At 44.9% G+C, this 23,611-nt stretch overlaps 1 protein-coding gene across 13 annotated transcripts in view; it reads left to right on the top strand.

Moving 5' to 3' along the window:
* The window catches only part of RASAL2 (RAS protein activator like 2), a 164,917-nt gene that overhangs the window by 123,156 nt on the left and 18,150 nt on the right, over positions 1–23,611 (top strand). For all 13 annotated transcript variants that reach the window (XR_010432617.1, XM_064664159.1, XM_064664160.1 and 10 more), the window contains 8 exons: positions 4,262–4,371; positions 12,849–13,002; positions 14,566–14,664; positions 15,469–16,023; positions 17,694–17,838; positions 20,415–20,559; positions 21,428–21,664; positions 22,399–22,600. Coding sequence is in view for 12 of the 13 variants with exons in the window: in XM_064664159.1 (XP_064520229.1) it covers positions 4,262–4,371; positions 12,849–13,002; positions 14,566–14,664; positions 15,469–16,023; positions 17,694–17,838; positions 20,415–20,559; positions 21,428–21,664; positions 22,399–22,600 (1,647 nt within the window). In the remaining variant the exon portion in view is untranslated. The remainder of the gene's footprint in view (positions 1–4,261; positions 4,372–12,848; positions 13,003–14,565; positions 14,665–15,468; positions 16,024–17,693; positions 17,839–20,414; positions 20,560–21,427; positions 21,665–22,398; positions 22,601–23,611) is intronic.

Genomic DNA, 23,611 nt, shown 5'->3' on the forward strand with positions numbered 1-23,611 from the left:
GATGGGCTCATTTATAGACAGCATTAGGAAAGGTTTCCTGACAATCAGTGAAACGTGGCTGCCTCTCATGTGAAATTGCCCCTTGGTTTTCTGATGTAACAGGGTGCATGAGGAGCTTTGGTAATTTCCATTCTATTTGTTTTATACATCCCTAATCCCTTCTTGCTTTTGTTCCTAAAATAAATAGTTGGTCTTTAAAACATATCATTTGGAAATCCCCCTCTTGTCTGCCTTTAATCAGTTTATACTTCTGGAGTTCTGTTTTGTTCTAGTTTTCTTGCTGAGATGAGAAAATCAGGAGAGTGATGCATTAGTGTGAGAGCTATGGCAGATTTACATAACAGCACTTTACTTTTATCGGGCTTTATCCTTTGTTTGTACATTCAAACATCTTTTTTATTGTTTTCTGCCTGTGCACAAACCACCTCTTCAGTGACATAGTGCCAGGTTTTTTGGGTGGGTTGATGGTGGAATGTGACTGTGTAAGTCACTGTCTTGTTCTGTATATTGCCTCCAAGGTGTACCTAGAGTTGTTTTCCTCTGCTTTTCTACTGTATGAGTGATTGAGAGACTTTTTGAAGGCAGTCGCTGCTAATATTTTAATACTGAGTGTTATCTGGCTCGTAAGCAAACTTCTCCACCTCCTTGCTAGTTATGGCCTTGTGGTGTTGTTTTGTAGGGAATTGTTAACTTCTCCATGTTTGCTGCTCATTCCTGGAATATCCTACCAGTTTTATCTTTCCATTTTACAACCTGGCTATCTTCCCCTGCTTCTTTGCCTCCCATAGCTTTACAATGTTGCTGGCACAGGAGAGCATTTTCACTTGGCTATGACATTAATTTTTTTTTCTTGATAGCTGCTTGTGAGCAACTTGAGAAATAAAATGCTTCATGTCCTCACCACACACAGCAGCAGGGAGGCAGTTCTGCTGTCATCTATAGTCACTTGAGGGTTGTCTTTGTACCCATCCAGCCCTTCCCCTCAGAGAGAATAAGTCTCATCGCTCTGTAAATGAAGTTACCCACCTGGTGTTATTAATAATGCATTGGTGCTCCTCATCGAGAATTAAAGATGTTCAAGATGCGTTGCAGGGCTCCCAAAGGCAATGTGTTTGTCCTCAGAAAAAGCCAACGTAGGTAACAGCACTGAGTCTGAGATAAACCTTTTTATCACCCATTTTACCCTGGTTTTAGTGCTTTGAAACTTCCACTAATGCCACTGTGCTGTATCGATGGATAATTTGTGTTATGGTTACATACAGTTTTATTTGTTCATGGCTGAATTAACCTTTCTCTTTCAAAACAACCAAGACAATCATTATTTATTATGCATGGGCTGTTCTCCCCAGAGCGAGGAATCGTCGTGTCTGTGGGGAGCAGCAGCCAAGGAGTTGAGTAGCTCCTGCTGGGCCTGTGTCTGAATTTGTTGGACAGTTCATGTGCTGCTCTGAGGTTAAGGACAAACAGACAGTTGTTTGTCAGGCATCTTGGAGTGAGCATTTCCTAAAGCCAAAGCTGCCCTCAACAGCCACCTCCCCTGGGTTGCAAATATTTGGGGGTCAGAGTTTCTGTGCTTTCCCTGTGCAGCTATGGAGGGAAGTTCCAACAGCCTGGTGGATTATCCCATCTCCTGTGGAGATTCTTGGCAGAGTGACAGTCAAGTTGCTTAACTTCCAAATAGAATTCTCAGTGGGATTGAATTATTTTTAGATGTTGTATCATTGGGATTTCTCACCCCAGTGCTTGATGCTTTTGGGCGAGATGACGAACCTGCCCTGAGCCTGTTCCACAGATTGTGTGTGCTCGTGTTCCACTGCTTGCTCTCCTCATCTCTCTTTTCCATCCCTGTTCCCCTAAACCTCCTGTGGTTCTGAGGGGAATTTGTATGGAACTTCATCCCCCTACGCGTGACCCTCAAATCTGTCTCTCAGGGGATTAAGGCACAGTTCTTGTACAGTTGTTCTCTCACTGGTCTCTTCTTGAAACACTGTGTTTACATGGTACTGATCTCTTCAAATTGCATCCTAGTTGATTTATCCAACCAAATATTTTGTACTTTTTTTACTGAGAACATCGTCTCATCATTTCTGGCAGTTTGAGTAATAAAATTACATATTTTTTTGTCTGAGAGTGTATGCTTAAGCAGTAAAATTCCCACTGTTTTTAAAGAAATTCCATGATGATTCTTAAAGCTGGGAGTCTTCATTCCGTTTAGGTATAAGAACCACACAGGAGTCTGTTTTGTGTTGAAATAAGTATTTAAACGAAATACCTAGACAATAAGAAAAGCAATAATGGTGGTTTTGTCTTTTTAATGATACAAGCTGCATTATAACCCTTGGCAGGGATTTCTTCTCTACAGTAGCATGAGGAAATAAAACTTCCAGTTAGTTGGTATTGTTGCAGATAGGAGTTTATTTTTCATCACTGCATCCTTTTTTATATCTGCATTCAGTATTTAAAAGCATTTCCTTTGGCAAATGGAAGTCGGAAAAACTCTGCTCAGTTCTGGCACATGTGAATTTTTCATGCTGCTCCCAGGTTGTCCATCTGTAAGCACTGGCCCTGCATGAGCTGCCAGCGAGGTGCACAGAGCAAATATTGCAAATGTTTTCAAGCCTTTGAAGGATGACCAGTAAGAACACCCTTTGTTTGAATAACTTTTATCTTTAAATATGTTTGTACCCTATTTTTTTTTTTTTGTACTGTCAGCTCTGGATAGCCCTGTTCAACGCCAGACAGCATGTTTGTTCCACTGGGGAGTAGATTATGTTCAATTAAACCCAGAACATGTTTCAGTAATGCTAAAGCAGTGCCAATTTAAAATTGTACATGCACACAAAAATGAATATTCACCGTCCTTCTCTGAACGGGATTTGGAATGATTTGATATAAATACTTTTGGACCCCTGCTGAATTGTGTCAGCTTTGTCTTATTTGCCCTTAGGGGGAGAAAAACATATTATTTCATGTTTGCAATTTGAGAGGTGCTGGACTGAATCCAGGGTCCACCAGGTCTGAATCCCTGTGGCTGGGTTTGTTACCTTTTATGCTGAGAGGTCAGAATATATGAAAGTGCCTTTGAAAGCGCTGTGCATCCTCTACTTGAATTCCAGCAGTGGCCCCAAGAGAAGCCCAAAAGCATCTATTGATTACAGGGGTTTTTCAAAGGCACTTTTTCAATACCAGGACTAAGAAAAGTGCAAGATCATGGGCAGAGTTTGAGTGCCACACACCGCTGAAAATGCTTCATCCCTTTTGACAGTACCTTTTCCCCCAGCATGCTGTGTACATTTGGGAGGTGGGTTCTTGGGTTTTTTTCCCATATTTAGATATGAGGCCTTTTCTTTTCCACTGTATCAGGAGAAGATAGCAGCTTTCACCCCTGAGGAGCCTGCTGGCTGGCAAGCCCTAGAAGTTGAAGGGCAGCCTTAAATGCAGCCCTGCCTTCAGATGCAGAAAGCAGACTGCCTTTCCTTTGTTCCCTTCATCTCCAGAGGTTTTCCAGACTTAGCTAGACCAAGTCAGAGTTAGTCTGACCTAGTGTTGGCAGTACACCCCCAATGAGCAGGAGATGATCCCCAGAGGCTCCCTCCAACTGACATGGCTTGGGCTGCAATTGTTCGGTGAACAGCTGTATTTTGAAGACAGATTTCTTGAAGATTTAGTTTATTTTTAGATCCTAAGTAGATTTCTGAATTGAGCTTTCCTTGATACCAATATCATAATTGATATCTGAAGTCACTGGTGTGTGAAATCTTGAAATTTTCAATTCTGGCAAGTGAGACTATTGAAACTTCAAATTACTGTAAGATTTAACGTTCTATGTCTAAATTAAAAAGGAAAACCTAAGTGCAATTGCGGGCACAGTAGAAGCTTATAGTAAAAGACATCTGTACTCTTAAGCTCACCAGGAATTAAAAATATGACATGTAAAGGGGAAGTAGGAACAAATATAATGAAGAATACTCCTTATTGAGTTATAATCGTGGGGTTTCTCTTGTATAATAGCTGGAATTCATTGAAGTGCCCTCGTAATGTGAGCAGTGCTAATTATTGCAATTGGAAGCTCTCACATCCTGGAACTGTCACTGACAATCCTGCTCTGCCTTTCTTGTTGCTCAGAGGAATCCCAGAGCAGGCTGTTCTGTAATGGGCATCACCGGGAATCGCCGCTGCCTTTGGACTCGGAGGCAGTGCAGTGATTGATTTATTACCGGCATCAATTTCCCTGCCTCACTTCTGCAACTTCTCATTTTAGGGCTTCTTCAGTAAACGCCTGAAAGGATCCATCAAGAGGACAAAGAGCCAGTCCAAGTTGGACAGGAACATAAGTTTCCGTCTCCCATCTCCCAACAATTCCGAGGACAGGTAAGGTTCAGTGCCTCACACAGCACGTGTGAGCACTCCCAGGAGGAGAGCAAGGAAGGGATTTATTGTGCAGCTGGCAGATGGGTGGTTTGTGGACTGATACAAGTTACAAGTTTAGTGTACAATGTACTGCTGATACAGGACTGCAAACTTTACTGCTCTGAACAGCTGTCAGTAAGTTCGGGTTAAGCAGATGGACTCCAATACCTTTTGCTGCATCTGTCTCAAATAAGCTGCAGACTTCCAATTCCAGGATACAAAGCCATGGGATTGATCAGCTTTACAGAAATTTGCCTTGCTGCAGGCAGTGCTTGCCTGCAGATAGTGCTGTGGCTGAGATGAGGAATTGTGTTGGTGTGAGCAGGTCGGTTCCACCAGCGCTGGCAGAGCCCCGAGATGCACAGTGCAGTTCAGGCACACCAAGGATCCTTGCTAATGATTGCAGTGCTGGTATTTTAATTATTGCAGTGTTACTACAATGAACAGACGGTCTGTTTTGCAGAAAACTGGAAGACTCAGTAATTTCTGACCCTTTTAGTGCTTCATTTGGTATATCCTTGTTTAGTTTTGGGCTGGCGATTCAGACTGGGAATGGACTGTATATGAGGCAAGCAAAAGCTCTTACACATGGTGTTTCCTAACTATTTGTAAAGTTTCTTGATTGTTTTTTTAACCATTACTCTGTGTTACATTCCACAGTAGCCCAGCAGGAGAACTAGACTGAGTGAAAAACAGGTTGCCCCGTACTTGAGGCCACGCCAGGCTTCTGTGATTTTTACATTGTTTAGTGCCTTTTCCCTTCTCCTTTAGCAGAGTTGAATTCATTAGTTGTATCTGTCATGCTGTGCTGCTTCAATCAATGGTGCTGTCTTCTCCATCTGAAAGGCAGCACCATAACATCAGGGAGATAGCAAGGCTGGGGTTGTTGGAGGTCTGCTAACGTCAGGAGTTACAGCAAACCCTGCTGCTTCCCAGCTGTGACTGTCCATGTGGATGGCCTTGCTCCTGTAGTCATGGTAATGTCCACCCAGTCTGCTTTGAGTCAAGTTTTCTTATAAATCTTTATTTTCAGGGTGTTACAACGTGTACCTGTTATTTTTACCGTTGTTTGTAACCAGCTTTGCTTGAATTTTTGTAATAAATATGCCATAAATAGTCTGGTTGTCCTTCCTGAAGTTGGTACTTATACTGGATACTTGCTTCTGCACTGTCAAGGAAATGCTGTCATTCTGGGAAAGCCAACAAATGTAGCTGTAATTAATTCCTACAACTTTGATTTAAGGCATGATGTTACACACAGCAAAGTCTCTTTAAAAATAGATCTACTCCCTGTCCCCTTCTACTGCAGGTGTTGGCACAAATTATCAAATAGACTTGAATGAAACATGGATTTTCTCTGATGGCCTGCAAAGCATAAAATCCAGGTGCTTTGTCACATGGTGGCATTATTGAACATAGCAGCTGACTCTGAATTGGTGAGGAGGAGTTGCCACTCTCTCACCTTCTGTTCTCCCTGTGTTCTGTATGAGTCCTGATCTGTTGCAGCAAAAACTTTCCTGTCCTACCCTGGTGAGTCAGCCCTTTCCCATTTTAAGCAGGTGGTTCTAGGTGATGTCATGGTGTTACACAGGTTTTTAGTGCCAGGTTGACTGATAGTATTTCTCTTTTCCTGTTCTGACAAATACAAGAACCCTGCCTTCAAAGAAAGTATTATACAGCTTTATAAATTAAAACCCTGCAAGGATTAGAAGGAAATAGAGGCTACTGTCATATTGCTTTCTCATGCTTTTGAGATCTTTGGGTCCTGCTAAGAAAGTGGAGATGTTTGTAGATAAATATCTCTAAAATTCTGGAGTAAGGAAGATTATTTATCCTGGTGTACCTCAAGATTTGGAATACTGTAACACTGCATGCCATGCTGAATGGGAACAGAGGATGGATGCTGTCTGTTCCAAGTTGATTCAAAATAGGAAGGAGCCAGGAATGCTGTAGGGAGCATTGATGGAGATGAGTTGCTGATTTTTCATAATCAGATTTTCTGTTTCAGCAGAAAGCAACTGGCCAACCTCTGTTTTCTGGCTTTTAACTCTATTTCAGTGTGTCTGGGTTAGTGGATGGGGGAGTGGAGAGAGCTGTGGTGCTCCTCCAGAAACGTGGATCGGCATCCAGGTGTCCTGTAGAAATCCACAGCCTCTCGATCTGGAATTCACATCCCTTCTGTCACTCAGGTTCAGGTTGTTTGCCGGGTTGGTCTGTTGTACTTGAAAACGTGTATCTTGTCTTTACAAGGCACTAATATGGAAAAGCTCAGGCTCTGCTGGGTTGTGACCCACGGCAGGTGTGGATGAGGCTCTTCAGGTGTGTGGCCAGCACAGCAACTCACCAAGTTGCCAAGAGCTCTCTCCATGAGGTGACCTGGCACCGCGTCACCGCAGCATCTTCCACAGCTTTTCCAGCCTGTTTCCTACTGCATCCTCTGAGCTTTGCAACTCGCATGTTCGTCTTTAATGTTTGTCATTATTAATTTGTGACATGTTAATGAGTTTGTTACGTATTAATGAGTGTCATTAATATATAAAACATGTAAAAAAAGCACGAGAAAAGACTTAATGAAAATTACATTTGAAAGGAGAGACCAAATTAATATTTTCAGTTTGCGGGCAGGAATTTGAGAGTATTTCCAAGAGGACCAACAGTTTTGTTTACTGTGAGGGAGCAAAGATGGTTGGGGACTGGCTGCATATGGTCTCAGTGACTGCAGTAAAGCCCTGCAGACAGCTGGGAGGGTTTTGCCCTGTTGGGATTTAGTGCCACGTGGGAATCCTCCTGCTTTGCTGAAAGTCATTTCATGGCATTACGAGACAGTCGTGGCGCGGGGTCTGTGTGGAGCGCAGGATCCGCCGTGTGCTGGCTCGGAATGGGCCCCGGCAGGTTGCAGGGCAGCAGGTAACCATGGCTCTGGGGTTCATGGTGAAACGGTACCACTCCTCAAGCAGCAGCTTTTTCTACTTTCGGTAAGTTCTCGCTCCTCCCTCCCTGTGTCTTTGCAGTGAGAAAATAGCACAGATAGTGTCAGTAACAGAGGCAAAACTTGCCGGGTTTTTCGTGTTCGTGCTAATTTAATGCTGGTTTTTGAAAAAGGGTGGGGGATTTTCACCCTGATTTAGATGTCAGGATAGAAATCTGTGTTACACAATGCATTATTAGGGCTTGAGTCACTCTGAGCTTGCATTCATTCACTATATCTGTTGCTATCAGCACGCTGGAGGATGGGGAAAGGGGAGGAGTGGTTTGTTTCCGGAGAGACGCCTCTCTCCTGATTTGGTGGACACAGTTCTTTCAGCCAAGTGTTTTTCAATCCTCACACAGTTGTTTGGTTTTCAGTGAAAACTGAACAAGATCCCAGTGTCTATCACAAACCTTCCCCTTGGTGCTGGCGTGCCTTGACCCCTTAATAAAAACATATTTCTTTATGGCTGATGCTTTTGTGCAAAGCCTGAGCTCCTCCACGTAGCATTCACCTATAGTTTAGCAGTGAAATGTGAGTGAATCAATTGAGCATCTCTGGTCCATCACAACAAACCAATTGGAAACGTTAATAGCAGAGACCAGCTGACAGAGGAGTGGGGAGAACTCTCCCTCTGTGAAATTCAGCATGAATTTCTGTTAGACAAGCTGTGATCCACAGGGACAGTGGACAGGCAGTGGAAGGGCTTTGCAAATCCAGGATTCAAACAATGAGGCTTTGGGTAGGACCTTGGCAGAAAACAGAATCCCAGTGGAAGACCGAAACAATAGGCTCAGAAAAAGCCTAATCTCACCTGAGTAGAACTTGCAGCTAAATAAGTTACCCTAAGTTTCTGATTTTTGAAAAAAAAAATAAAAAAATTAATAATGAAACTGGTTAGACTTGTAGAATTGTTGACCAGGTAATAGGATGTTCAGCTAATTGGCAGTTGGAAAACGAAGCAGGGTGTGGTGCCTACAAAATGAACGCTTGGACAGAGAAACCTGATGCTGCAGCCCTGGCAGAGCAAAGGTGTCTCGCAGGTGATGCTGAGGAAGGTGCAGTCCCGCTCGGCAGGGCTGGGAGCTGGAAAGGCAGCGGAAAGCCCACTGCATCACAGCCCAGGCTCTCTCTCCTGTGACTTGGCAGAGTGGCTAAGTATTGAATTTGCCTTTCTAATCTCGGGGAGAGTCTCTCTGAACACATGGGGGTTGTGCTGGAATTACTTGGAGCGTGCGGACGTACAGCGTCCTGCAAGGCCAGGTGGAGGCTTGGCTGTAGTTGGGTGCTTGGGCTGAGTTCTTTCCTTTCGCGCCAGTTTGGTAAAAGAAAGTTCATTTTTAAATGGTTATTTTTTTTTATCTTTTGGATTATTGTTGTCCACAGGCTTGTTTTCCAAGCAATGTAGTGCTCTCCCTGGTAAGCTCAGTAATTGGAAGTCTTTTGTGCCTTGTAGGTTGGCTTTTAAATAGGTCAAAAACAGCAGGAGAGCTTCATAACCGGAGCAATTAGTATTTTAACCCTTTATCCTACGTGCCTTATAGACAGTGGAATATAATAGAAGTTGGCTAATAGGCTGCTGTGTGCCATGGATGGCCACTGAAAGCCAGAGGTTCCTAGTTCCTAGCTTACAACTGAGATCTTCCTGTCGTGGAAAATGGAGAGAGGGTCAGCTAGGGGGCTGGGCCAGCAAGATGGGATGGTTGGAGAACTCTTTTTCCAGTATCAGTCACAGGTCAGTGGTTTGGGGCATTGTCTGGGCTCTGATTTAGAAGGAAATTATGCAGCTCTGAAGACCAGTACCCCAAAACATGTGAAAAGTTTGAAATGTTCCCTGACATGCTTCTCGTCCGCCTGTTTTTCCTATTGGAAAGAAATTATGGAGAATACCTGTGTAAGAATTATTTGGTGCTTTGGTAACTGTTTGCTCTGAACGCCCATGTAGTTCCTTTTTGACCTCTGTTGTAGATAAAAAAAGCAGCGGGATAAAAAGTTGACCACGGGAGGTTAAATGTAATTTAAAACAGGATTTGTGTTGTTAATGGAGCTGTTTAACAGAAACAGATTTGTACAAACAACCCTTCCCCCACCTTTTGCATGTGTGATCTTCCTGTTTACAGTAATCTGCTTCCCTGGGATTACCTCTCTCCTGACAGAGACTGAGCAATACTCATTTTACCAGTAGCTTCCTACCTAATACAGGAAGGACCCTGTTAATCCAGCCCCTTTGCTGGACATTGGGAAATAAATTCGTGGCATCTATGCCAAAGGGAAGCCAGCAAGCAATTTTCTTTCCTTGTTACTGCTTCAGCATATCAGATGAGGCTTTAAAGCTGCAGAGAACTATTACTTCTGTATAATTATTGCCTAAATCGATTGGGATGCTGCTGATTTAGGCACAAGTCAATGATCTGCTTTGCAGATCTATCAATAGATGAAATCTATACGGTGGTGCTTACAAATGTATGTACTTGTGTTTGTAAATGCATGTGGTTGCATCTAAGCAACAACTTTACGACTGTTGCCTCTGATGTTTGTGGAAGATACAGTGCCAATTCCAAGCCACTTAATCAGTTTATTGAGCTGTTTTAAATACAGTAACTTCAAGGGATCGTTCGAACAGGGGCCCTGAGTCAACAAAACGACCAGTGCTCCAGCTGCTCTGCAACAAACCCAGCTGCTCACAGCTGACTAGTCAGAGGAGCAATGGAGCGGAAGAGATGCTACTACAAGGTGTAACTTGCAGGATGGGATGTGGAGACACAGAGTGCAGTCACTGTGTGTACCTGCCCTTGCCCCTGCCCTGTCCCCAGAGGCTGTTTGGAGGCTTTCTTGGCAGATGACTTGCTCTCTCCCTCTGGCTTTAATGACCGGATCTCATCAAATTCATAGGAAAGGATGAGGAGGAGGGAACTTCCCTCTCTGAAAAGGTCACCTTTGCCACGTCTGCGGAGCAGCCTCCCCTCGCCTGCTGCCTCTCCAGGCTGCCAGCCCCCCCTAATCTCCTTAAGGGAGGCTATGTCATGGCAACATGGACCTGGGAGCCTCTCCTGGGAGCCTCTCCGTGCAGGGCCGGTGGGAGCGCAGCCGCCGAGGAGAGAGCTTTCTTCACTGGCTGCACTCCTGGCCCCAGCCTATCTGCCTGGCAGGATGTTCGTCTGAAATCTGTAACCTGAGGCTTGAGGAAGAGCTCCTCTTGGATTTGTCTTGTGCCTTTCTTCCTCCCCCGGCAGAATTTCTTGTCTGAGATGTAGCCCAGAGAAGGAAGTTTGCAGGGAAGGGCTGTGGCATGTGGCACCGCAATGATTTGGGGATGCACTGCTAAGTGGCTGTGCAATTGTTTCGTGTAGGTCTGCTTGCCTTGTCTTGCTCCAAGTGCAGCCTCCACTGAACTGAGATTTGCAAAATCTCTTTTTCTTTCTCCTTTCTTTGGTAATTGTTTATCTCTCCCTCCTCTTCCCCCTCTGTGCAACCACTCCTTGCTTTCCTTCCTCAACCAGGAGCTGGCTGCAGGCTCTCAGCACCCAAGCGCTTCGTAAGGACTGGAATCACTGAGAGTTTGGGGCAGGGACAGAAGCCAAGTGACCTCAGCAGTGCTTTTCTGAGAAGAGAAATTAGAGAGGATTTTGCAGAGATGGCATTAAAGTGGTGTATTGTGGTGTGTTTATTTTAGACTTGCCCTACCTTAGCTGCAGCGAGTGCTCAATTATACATGGCTGAGGTTTTCGGTTTGCATTGGTTCAGCTGCTGCTGGAACCTGTTAGAACAAAGCACAGCCTCGTACCAGGGCTGCTGCTTTGCATCTGAAATCAGTGTCTTTGGAATATTCCTCCCATCAAAGGGTTTTGCTGGCTGCACTTAGGTCATTCAATATATTAAAAGGGAACAGAGTTCTCCCTTACTGTGTAATAAATCTTATCGCGTGTGAATCTGCTCGAATACCTTCAGCGTTTCATTTTGGACAAAAGAGCAGTCAGGTGAGCTCTGCTTGCTGCACTGCATGTACCCTTTGTGGTACCCAAGGTTTTGTTAAGAAGCCTTTTTCAAATGCTTGGAATTTTTTTCCTCTTTGTTTCCCTATAGAGTTGCTCACAGGTAGGAGAATTTGGATTTTGCGAAGGAAGCAGAATATGAGTTTGGGGTTTTTTGTATAAGATTTTTAAAGGCAGGATACAAAAAATACTTACTTTTCAAAATTAGGGAAAAAAAAGAGGAAATACTCTGAGGATGGACACAGGAGCACCACCTTTCTCTGCATGATGTGTAGAGGGTTGATGCCTCTTTCCTTTCACATCTGTTCCTTGTGCTCAGTCACACTTACCTTTACAAAATCTAGACCTGCCAGGCAAACAGCTCCTTTTCTGCTAAGCTGGGACTCTGTGCTCTTCCTGCTTGTTGGTCAGCTGTGAAGGCTTTGACTGGATTCCAGCCAGGAATTTTTCTCAGGAAAAATAAGATGTGTCTGTACATGGCATTTACCTTGAGATGCAAGTTGTGCCTCAAGCATTATAGAACTTTACTGCAGGAGCTTCTAGTCCAGGTGTCAGTTTGGAGTCAGAAGGAGCAGAGATGGAACCATGTCACCTATAAATGGGCATGTTTTGTAGTACTGTGTGACAGCAGAGCTCCCTACTATGCACAAATGTTGCATTAAATCAAACTGGAAGAGAACAGAAAGTGTTAGAACACGTTTTCGAATGCTGCTGTTGATTGCCAAAAGTTGTGGCATGGTGGAAGGAGGGATATGTCTTTGAGAAATATTCAAGAACTGGTGGGGACAAAGAGAAGGCTGCCTTGATAAAAAGGTGCTGTGAATTTGGGAGATGCCAGCTCTGGTGGAGCTCAGGGGTTTACAGGACAGTGGACTGAAAAGGAGAAGCCATGTGCGTTAGTGAGGAGAAAATGGGAAATTGTTCAAACTGGAAGAAGCCTGAGGAATGTAGGTGACTGACTTTAAAATTATGAAGTGGGAAGAAATCTGCATTTTTTAACTTTAGTGTAAAGGCTTTGTTTGTTAAAAATCAAGTGTATTGTGGGGGGTCATCTGCTCTCATTCTGCACTGGTTACGGATTTAGAGGTCCATGTGCTTTTTCCTGCAAATACACAATATTTTTCCACTACACTAGCTAGTAACAAATATTTTCAGTAATATGTCCAAAGCTATCTATGGGTTTTCTTTAAATTTCAGCAGTTAAATTCTGAACTTTTTGTTTTGCTGTTTTTCTTTCACTGACAGCTCGGCAACTACAATTTCTAGGTCAGTGGGAATGGACTTCCAAGGCATGTGTAGCTGGATATTCCTTTGGGAGTCTGGGGTTACTGGCCTAATGTTATTTTCATAAGGTTTGCAGACTAATTGCAGAAGTTGTTCTGAATAAGCACCAACAAGCTGCAGCTTTGTCTGGGATCTTGCCAGCTCTTTTGGTAATTGTGAGAAAAGTGATGTTTCCTTTCCTTCTTGTCCTGCAGACCACGTGAGCTGCCCAAGCTGAAGGAGTCCCGTTCCCATGAGTCTTTACTGAACCACGCCAACACCATAGAGACTCTGGATTTTGCAGCAGAAGAAGCAGTTTATGTCAAACCACTCCACAGCAGCATCCTTGGGCGAGACTTCTGCTTTGAGGTGAGCTCCAAACACGCAGCTCCCGGTCTCCCTGAGCCCTCAGAGATCACTGCTCTGGGACTTGGGAACTGGAAAATAGATTGGCTGCCGTGCTGAGTTTTGGGTGGGGGCTGTTGAACCAGCACGTGATTTTAAAGTCCTTGAGGCTAATGGCATCAATCACTCAACAAAGAGGAATCTTTTTCAATTACCAGGTCTCCTAATTGAAAAATCTCTTTAATTCGATAAATACCTGAGCGTGTGTGGTTTGCATGCAGATGTCCGGTTGATACATGCAATGCAATGAACCTGCAATAGTATGGGCATAAACTGTGTGTTCACATCCAAATTCACCTAAAATTAAATTCAGAAAATTTACTGTAACTGAGAAATGGACTTTCTGATCAGAGCCCCCTTCCATTAGCTCAGCCCGTTCTCCAGCTGCCAGAGGAGAAGCCTCAGTAAGCACGGACGTGTCCCTTGCACTGTGGAGCAGGATCCAAAGATCCTTTTGCTGTTTCAGCACAGGCTGCAGGCCGTGGCTGCGAGCTCTGCTCCGGAAACAGGCCGTGTGTGTGAGCACAGTCCTCCCCTCACAGCTCCAGCAGGGATTGTCACATGGAGTCATGTGTGTGTTTGGATGCAGCTGAGCCATCGTCACCTGCGGTGGCAGGGCCGGGTGGCCCTGTCTTCTGCAGGATTAGTCAGATGGGTCTAAACTTCTGGAACACAGATCTGTTTACAGCCTGGAAAATTCTGGCAGTAAACCAGCATATCAAGCTCTTCTCCCTCGGGATGTATCCAGGAACTGTTCCTGTTCGCTTCGGCCTCATTCTTCTGGTTGGAAGCACTTTGCAGCTTGCTTAGGTTTGGGGAGTTGGGTGGAAAATACTGGCAACAGCTTAGCTCTGACGCTGCAGCCTCAAACTGCTTTGTAATTGTGTGCACAAATGAATGGAAAGAGTAAATGAGGCTTGTCAGGCCACGTAACAGTGCAAGAAACTGAGGTGGTTCCCTCCTGTGGGAAAGCAGAGCTGTGTACGGCAGTGAGTGTCACGGCTGCAGCAGAGCACAACTCCCTCAGTTTGTTTTAGACTTTTGCTGCCTGTGTGGGCCCTTGGAAATAGTTTTTTATTTACTGAAATCATCGTTGCCAGTGTGTTTTGCCTTATATTAATGCATTGTTCATTCTGCCTGTCTTTACCCCCTTGGTAACCGAGTCATCTGCCTTTGGGCCTTAACAGGAAAAACAGCAAGCTTTAATAGCTATGGATCAATTAACAAGTGTTTAAAAAAACATAAATTAACTGGTTGATTAAAGCTTTGTTTAAAAGTCTTTAAGAGGAGCCTCTGCTGCTACTCATATGTTTGTTTAGTTTTATATAAATTCAGAGGGTTTCTTTGCTCTCTTTGCATTTTGTGGGCCTCTTAACCTCTCTCCCTTTCAGGCTGCTGTGCTGTTTACCTGCCTTTTTCTTATTTACTTTGTTACTCGAGCACTGCTTATCTCCTTCCTTGCTTTTTGCAGCCTCTCACATGTCTCCCAGGCCTGCCTGAACTCAGCCTGTCATTTACTCGTTGCAGGTAACCTACTCCAAGGGCAGTAAATGCTTCAGTTGTTGCTCTGCAGCAGAGAGGGACTGGTGGATGGAAAACATACGCCGAATATCGCAGCCGATGAAGGTAACAGAAACTGCGGAAATAAGATTAGTGGGGGAATGGAGGTGGTATGATTGGATTTTAGTCCAGTGTACCAGGGCTTCCCACAGATGCATCCTCAATTAATTTAGTCTGGGGAGCCGTCCGCTCATCCGTGTGCCCAAAGCCGCTGTGTGCCATTCCAGGGAGTGCAGTAGGTCAAACCTTTAACGAGTAAACACACGCCCCATCCCTGCCCCAGGGCCCGCCTGGGATCCTGCGCGCTGGATTGCTGGTGCCGTGCCCCTGAGCATGGGGCAATAGCCTCCTAAGGGTCGTGTTTTACTGCAGGAGCCCAGTTTGGGGAGGGAAAAAAAAGAAAAAAAACAAGCAAAAAAACCCCCCACAAAAATAAAAGTAATTGGAGCTGAAGCGAGAAGGGGAATCGGATAAGTCGCTGCATAGCTGGCATCCCGCCTTCCAGGGACAGGCAAACAGTGCTCTGGGAGTTACTCACAAGAGTAAACAAGGCAGTGTGCCACAGCAGTCCAGCAGCTTATGAGGGGCTCTTGTGCTGCATGTTTGTTTTCCAAGGTATTTCAAATACAGCTTTTGAAGAAGAAAAATGTTCTAGTCCCCACCCTTGACATACAAAAGACATCCCTTTGCCTCTGTTTTAGAAAGTGTCCAGTTTTTCTAGAGATTCTTATTCTCTCTGGATCAGACAGTCTGATTCTGAATTCTGACACTGTCCTTACCTTGGACACGAAAGGCAGTCCATTGCTGCTGCTTTAGAAGACAAAACTTTTGGGGATTTGGGATCAGAACTGAGCTCTTTCTTCTGCACAGGACAATTGCCGTCGAGCTGAGAACGTGCTGCGCCTCTGGATCATTGAGGCCAAGGACCTGACCCCCAAGAAGAAATACTTCTGTGAGCTGTGCCTTGATGACACTCTCTTTGCCCGCACCACCAGCAAAGCAAAAGCAGACAACATCTTCTGGGGGGAGCACTTTGAGTTCTACACTCTCCCACACGTTCAGAGCATCACAGTTCACATCTACAAGGACGTGGAGAAGAAAAAGAAAAAGGACAAGAACAATTACATAGGGCTGGTCAACATTCCCACGGCCAGTGTGACCGGTCGCCAGTTTGTGGAGAAATGGTACCCAGTGAGTACACCTACAGCCAACAAGGGGAAGTCAGGGGGGCCTTCCATTCGGATCAAGTCCCGTTACCAGACCATCACCATCTTGCCCATGGAGCAATACAAAGAGTTTGGGGAGTATGTTACCAGCAACTACTCCCTGCTGTGCTCCGTGCTGGAGCCTGTGATCAGCGTCAAGAACAAGGAGGAGATGGCTTGTGCCTTGGTGCACATTCTTCAGAGCACTGGGAGAGCAAAGGTAAGCACAGGTGACTCCTGTTGGAGTGACTCTGGCTACTGATGCGTGATTTCAGGTGGAAACTGAGAAGCCCATGGCCATAGGCAACAGCAGAAGATGCTCTGTACAAAGCGTAAGCGTGAGGAGTTGAGAACTTTACGTTATTCTAAAAATTAGGGGCTACAGCTGAATGTTCAGGAACCTCCTGCATTTCTAAAGTCAGGATATAGGTTAAGAGATAAATAAGCAAGAGATTGGTAAACTGGAGAATTCTCCAAATAGAATCTGTGATACAATAAGTCTGTGATACAGCGAGCAGCGGGTGCCAGTGCTGAGTCAGCGCTGAGTCAGCGAATCAATGCCGACATCGATTTGGCCGGCGTTTGAACAGCCACTTGGAGAATCTATACTGAGTTAGTGGTGATCCCACCTACCCCAAGGATGTTGCTAGGATTTCTGGGTGCACACTGATTCCTTCAAATGGACTGTGGGACAGTTATCCTGCAGGTCCTGGGAAATTCTGAGCAGCATTAAGAGACATTGATTTATCTGGGTGCCGCCTCCGGCTGGGTGGGTGAGCAGTACCACGCTGAAGTCAGCTCCTTGCAGTGAAGCCAGTTAGAGCAAGTTAAGCCCAACTAAGCACAAGTCAGAGGGACAGAGATGTGGAAGGATGGCCATAAGCAACATCCAAGGGACAGCCTCATTTAACTGTTCCAAAAAGGTCCTTTTCTGTTTGCATAATCACCTGCCTCTTGACGTACGTCTCAGGAAGGCTGGTGCTTTGTGACAGTGTGTGATGGGAGCTCGTTCCTTAACAAGTTGTCTAAAAGAAGCTGGTAGCTGGGATTGTATTGAAATCCTGCTGGGAAACAGGCTCTGGATTCCTGCAGTGCCAGCTGTTACAACTTAGCATTCTTGGTGTGTGAAGATTTGAACCTCTGTTTATGGGAAGCACTGAGTGGCTCAGGCTGCCATAATCTAAAGCTCCCAAGAAGGTACATTTCCAGTTGCTGATGGGGATGCAGCTGGATGTTCCCAATTGGCACCAGGTGAAAAGAATTCTCTTGGATTTTGTTGAAAAGAAACAGCAATAATGGATTGAAAACCAGGAGTACTAAATGTCCTTGACTCACACAAAGTTATCACTTCAGGAAATAAGTATTACTGTAGAATTAGACCTTATATCAAGAGGTTATTCTCTGTATCAAGGCTTGCTGATAGTTCCTGCCTGGGCAATTGAATACAGTTCAAGTTAAGTCATATAGATCCACAGCAAGTATGATAATTTCTTTTTCCCCAGATCCTGAACCACTTTTGTGGTTTTGTGAATTTAATTTATTATGCCATTCTCCTTATTTAAATTTCACCAAGCTGTAAGAACTTGTGCCTCACTTCCAACCTGGACTTTTAAGTCCAACTTTGTATGGAATAATCTGTATAAAAAATATAAATATAATAGCACAGTTTCTTTCAGCAGTCAAAGCCACAGTATAATAAACCCAGGAGGAGCTGTACTATTTCCTTGGCCCTTATTTTATGTGTCAGCTGCACCCTTTGTCCCAAGCTGAGCAATTATTTTCAGTAATACTCTGGCTCCCCTGTTTATCCTTCCTTCTGGGCTTCTGCAGTTAGCCTGGCACCACTGAGTCTGGTTAAAGTAACCTTTACCATCTGACTTTTTTCTTCAGGACTTCTTGACGGATTTGGTGATGGCTGAGGTGGATCGTTGTGGGGAACACGATGTCTTGATCTTCAGGGAGAACACACTTGCTACCAAAGCTATTGAGGAGTACCTCAAGTTGGTAGGGCAGAAGTACCTTCAGGATGCACTGGGTAAGAAAGTCTGGTATCCAGACAGCAAAATACACTCTTGTCTTGCTCTCAATGCTCTTCCTCCAGACGGAGGAGGATCCTCTTTGGTGCCTGCAGGAGTAGCACCCAAGGCAAGGCAGGCTTGATTTGATGTAGCTGAGTCCCTCTTAAAGCTTGTGTTACCACGTTATATCTTTCTGGGTAGCTTTTCTCTAGTGTGATGAAAAGGTATAACACTGCAGTTTCTTTGTGGGCAATGGTGATTGTTCCATCTGATAAACAAACAGGCTTAAAAAGGGGATTTTGAAAGACAGTCCTTACAGAAACAAGGTCAGGGAGTGAGGCTGCAGGGCTGCTGAGCATCCCAGGGCAGGAGATCAAGATGTATCCTGTCAGGGGAGCCTCCTGCCTGTGTTTATCCCAAGTGCTCCTTACTCACTGCCTCATTAAAACTGCCTGGCAACCTGGAATCTCCTACTCTGTTTCCCCCACAGAGTCCTAATGTCCACAGTTATGTGCTGGGGTGGATTCTGATAATTGTATTATTGTCCCACTTCCATCAAAAGGTTCTGCTCTAATCATAAGGCACTACCTTGGGAATTCCTGTCCACACAAATATAGCAGTAGCACACTCTTTCCCAGACAAACCCTGCAGTCAGCTTTTACCAACTCTGCACAGTCTTCATTATCCACAATTGCACAAGGAGCCACCCATCCCCCTGCTGTTTCTGGGATGAGGAAAGCTTTGGAAATTGATACAAGGGAAACAAGATCAGGCCAAAGCCAAGTCCCACACCACATCCTTTCAAAAAAAACAAGATAAAAAAAAAAAGCCAAGCAGCTTGCTTTCCCAGCAGTCTCGCTTGTCCTCAGCAATCCCAGACACTGGCAAGGCATCAAGGAGATAGCTGGCTAAATTAGTGCTCCAAGGGTCAGCATAGTCAGGTCTGTGATTATATCCAGTTTGGCCATTTCTGAAGCATAATGAGCCTGTTCTGGTGCTCTTACTCTCCTGGGTGGAACCGCTGAGCATAAGTGGCAGTCGTAGGCTCTTGCCTGGTACGGGGAAACGAGCAGCGTGGTACTTTGTGCTGTGCTTCCCAGCAGGCTGAGCCATCAGCTGTGGGACCACTCCATTATATCTGACTGCAAGCTCCTTAATGTGCAGTAATTGCATAAAAATATTTTAACATTAATGACTTCTAATACATCATTTAGCACTGAGTGATAAGATGGTAAATCATAGACAGGGGAGATGGAAACATCCCCCTAAGGTTGTCCAGTCTGTCTGTATCTCGGGGCAACACTGCTCATGACAATATCCCCATCTAATTCTTTACCAAGTTCTAAATGTCATTTTGCTCAGCTGCCATGTTCTGTGAAAGGATTAATGACACCACACTTGGTGTTAGAGTTGTAACACGTCTGTAAGGACATATTATATATGATTAAGGCAGGGTCTTGTGGGCCACTATGAGTAAGTATCAAATGTGTTTAAGGAAGAAAAATACTATCCAGTAAACAACAGTTAAAACAGAATTGGCTCAACAAAAGTGATGCCAGGAGTTTTGCAAAGAGGTGATCTAGGTGCCTTTAGCCTGAAATTTTTTGGATCCCATCACAAAAAAGAAAGAAAAAAAAGAAAAATAAAAGAAAATGTGCTGCCTGCTTTGCTTGCAACAGGACTGCTGAGTTGAGATTTGGGGAGGGGTGGGAGGTGTTTAAGGAAAACAAAGGCTGAAAGCAAACCCCTTTTGCACAAACAAGCCTTGGTGTTTGCTTGGAGCCAGCGAGATCATCAGAGGAGATGAAAGACATTGAATCATTGAATCAATGAATAAAGAGTTTTCCTAGTGAACACCAACAGTTTGAAAACCACTTGGTGTGCCTGCATTTAGAACAGGGAAACTAGTGAGCAGTTCATTCCACTGTGTCAGACAAAGGCAACTTCATCTGGTTTGTATGTGTGCAGCTTCTGCTGCGATGCCGTAAGGGGAGGGTGACAAATGCCAGGGAGCTTGAAAGATGCAGGCTATAAAAATGCTGTAAGGTGCTGATATAAGAGGCTGTGAAAATTAGCAGCATCTAGCTAGAACTCAGGTATTACTCTTATTCAAGAGCAAGGTGACACTTTTTAAAATTAGAAAAAATTGCATATTTAAAAATAATATAAATAAATATCATTGCCAAGTGCGTTTCCTGGGGAAATTATGAAGACAAATAACATAGAGCTTCATTTCTGAGACTGTGGATGATTTTATGGTTGATAACACGGTTTGAATACAAAGTCAGATCCTCCTCTTTAGGCCATAAGTGAAGTTTCTGCAGGGTTGCTAAGCAAAGCCATCCTGTTTTTGCACCTGTGCTTGGGGACAGTGAGGGCACAGGAGGCTGAAGCATCAGAGCACTGGCCGTGCCCTGCTCGGACAAGGCTGGGAGGAGTCATGTCCCCAACATCTGGTGTCTGGAGGCTGTACTGCAGACACTGGCAGCAGGACAGGCAGTTGCCAGGGGAAGACATAATCAGGATTTAAAGGTGTGTCAAGTAGGCTTTTCCTGTATCTACCCCTGTTTCTCATCCTCTTCCCTTTTTCCAGGGGAGTTTATCAAGGCTGTGTATGAGTCAGATGAAAACTGTGAAGCGGATCCCAGCAGGTGTTCTCAGAGTGAATTAGCAGATCATCAGTGCAACCTGAAAATGTGCTGTGAGCTGGTCTTCTGCAAGATTATCAATTCCTACTGGTAAGGCATCTTCCCTCCCCTTCTCCCTGTTTGCTCAGAGGGTGCCTGTTCCTCCCCTGACAGTGAGAGAACAGCAGTGGTTCAGGGAAAGAGCACAGACCCATCCATCTTCTTTTCCTCCCCTCCACCTTCCTACGTGTGCCACCACATTGCAGGTGGAATTTGTGCCCAGGTTGAAAGGTCCCAGCCCACACACCATACCCACAGGAGCTTCTGCCCAAATCCTCTGCCAAGGGAACACGTACAGAGTGTAACTGGATAAGGAGGGAATAAAATGAGAAGAAAGCAGCTCAGATTGAACTTGGCATAAAAAGCTGCCAAGTTTTGATGTGTACAGAAAGCTTTTAGATGCTTCAGGTGTGTGGAATTGAACAGGAAATCATGGGGAGGAAGCATCAGCAGAGAGATTTCTTTTAGTCTCTGTTTCTGAGGAGCAGTGAAAGAAGAGGGGCCTTTCTGCTTCAGAATGAAGCACATGCACAGTATTGAGAGCTTAACAAGCCGAGGTAAAACTGTCAGTTATGGAGATGAGTTCAGTTTGTTTTCAGTACTCCACCACCCTGTCTGCTCCAGGGTAGCAATGGCTAAGTAGTTCTTAGCTTGCAAATCAGCATGTCTGGAAATGGCTTCACTTAACTCATATGAACAAGGGATGCTTTAAAGACTACTTAAGTATCACCAGATTAAATGGGGATCTATGAATAGATGCCTAATGACATTACCTAGCCTAGAGAGAGAAAAAGGAGAGGTGGAAAAAAGAGCTGATGATGTTTTCTCACAGATAATTATTGCAGGTGACTGATCACCAGTTCAACTTCTTGCATCTCATTGCCAGCCTGATTTTATTTCCTGGTTTCTTGTCTTTCAGCGTGTTCCCCCGTGAGCTGAAGGAGGTCTTTGCATCCTGGAAGCAGCAGTGCCTGAACAGGGGCAAGCAGGACATCAGTGAACGCCTGATCAGTGCCTCTCTCTTCCTCCGCTTCCTGTGCCCTGCCATCATGTCCCCCAGCCTCTTCAACCTCATGCAGGAGTACCCTGACGACCAGACCTCCCGCACGCTCACCCTCATTGCTAAAGTCATACAGAACCTCGCCAATTTTGCCAAGTAGGTGGTGGCAATGAACCTGAAATCCGTGGGGTGCAAGCAGAGCCCTCATTCCTAGTCGTGCTCACAGCCAGCTGATTCTCTGGTAAACTAAAGCCAGTTTAGAAAAGAAGGAAACTTCTCACTTAGGTGTGAACACTGTTCCCCTTGAGCCACCTCAGATAATTTCTCCTTTTCACATGCAGATTGGAGCTGTGTTGAGTTCTATGGAGGGGACACGATATAAAACCAACAAGAGTCATGCGTTAGCATGTCAGTGTTTATGCTATTTCAAAAGGAAAAAAGCCTGTTCCCACCCAGGATCATGATTTTCCTCCACAGTTCCCAGCTGAATGATACAAAGGACATGGCACATCTCTTACAGGGGAGCAGGTGCAGAGAAGGGAAGGAAAGACTGTCTTGTGGGAGAAAGGGAAGAGATGTGTTGAGCCCTTGATTGTAATATGAACAGTGAATCAGTAGTATTTAAATAAGTCCAAGAAAACAGAAATTGTCCATGTGGGTTTTTTCCTCCAAGGTTTTGAAATTTTCAGATTTTCAACATCTCCAGATTTTGGAGTCAAAATCTCCGGATTTTGAAATCTCTTTTTATTTTTTTTTTTTAAAGACTCCAAATCTTCAGAAAGGCAGGTCTAAAGTTAAGTGTTTAAGTAAACTCTCTGCAAGCACTTGTACTCCGTATTTTGTGTGGAGGTTATTGACTGGGTTTCCTCCCCCGCCTCCCTTCCCTGCAGGTTTGGCATCAAAGAAGAGTACATGGCCTTCATGAATGAATTTTTGGAGCACGAGTGGGGAGGAATGCAGCGTTTCCTGAGGGAGCTCTCTAACCCGGATACCATCTCCAACATGCCTGGATACGACGGCTACATCGACCTGGGCAGAGAGCTCTCGGTGCTGCATTCCCTCCTGTGGGAGGTTGTGTCCCAGCTTGATAAGGTAAAGCCCTTTGGAGGCCTGGGAGGGTGGATCTAGGGATGGTATCGTAGCAACAGGAAACACCAGGAAATATCAAGGGAGCAGCTGAAGGCAGCAGCTTTGCAGGGGAGTGTTTGGTGGGGGTATTTCACAACCGTTCCTTCCGCGGTTTCGGATCAAGGCCTGGAGCGGGGCGTGTGAAGTGGTTGGGCTTCGGCAGCACTGCAAACACTTTGTGGAGCCTTTAGGAAGGTCAGGTGGTGAAGGCAGCGCTTGAAAGTACACCTGGAATTCCCTGAGCAGCCAGTCCTTTCTCATAAGCGAGCTGGAAGAAAGGGAAGTGTTTGGACAGAGACAATGGCAACGCTGCAGTGCCCTTTTGGTGCCGAGGGAGATGCTCTGCTGGGCACTAGGCCCTCCCCCAGCTCTGATGGAGGAATGTGTTGGCCCTGCAGAACTGTTCTCATCAAGGACCTGATCCAAAGCCTGCTGAGATGGTCTCATTTCCGTAGTCTTTGATTTTGGCATACAAGAGGATGCCATGTGAAAACCTGGATGCACTCCTGAGTGTCATCCTGTAACAAAGCAAGATGCTTTCTGCTGTGGGTTTTGCTGAGGTCCAGGTGCAGTGTCCAGGTTCTGTTCTGATCCCAACATTCACCACCAACAATAAACACTGCTTCCATTTAGCTGCAGAAGGAGGAAAGGCAGGACTTTGCTTTTCCTTAGCTATGTGGCTTTGCAGGATCCAAAATCGTTAAAACCTTGATAGCAAAGGTAGTTGATAAGGACCAGAAAAGCTGAGCTGTGAGTCCTTTTTTTTTTTTTTTCCAAGTGCTTGGAACTGTTACATATTTCAGCTTTTAGAGATGCATTATTTTGTCCATATTCCATTTATCTTATTCTTTCTTTTGAAACTTGAGAGGTGAGGTGAATGGCAATGCACTCAATACTTTTACTGCATTAAGGTTTGCCAAAATAGTTATTTTCTCACAGTACATTACTTAAAAGAGAAAACAAAAAACTGAGCTT

This window comes from Pseudopipra pipra, chromosome 9 (genome assembly GCF_036250125.1).
Source record: "Pseudopipra pipra isolate bDixPip1 chromosome 9, bDixPip1.hap1, whole genome shotgun sequence".
NCBI lineage: Eukaryota > Metazoa > Chordata > Aves > Passeriformes > Pipridae > Pseudopipra > Pseudopipra pipra.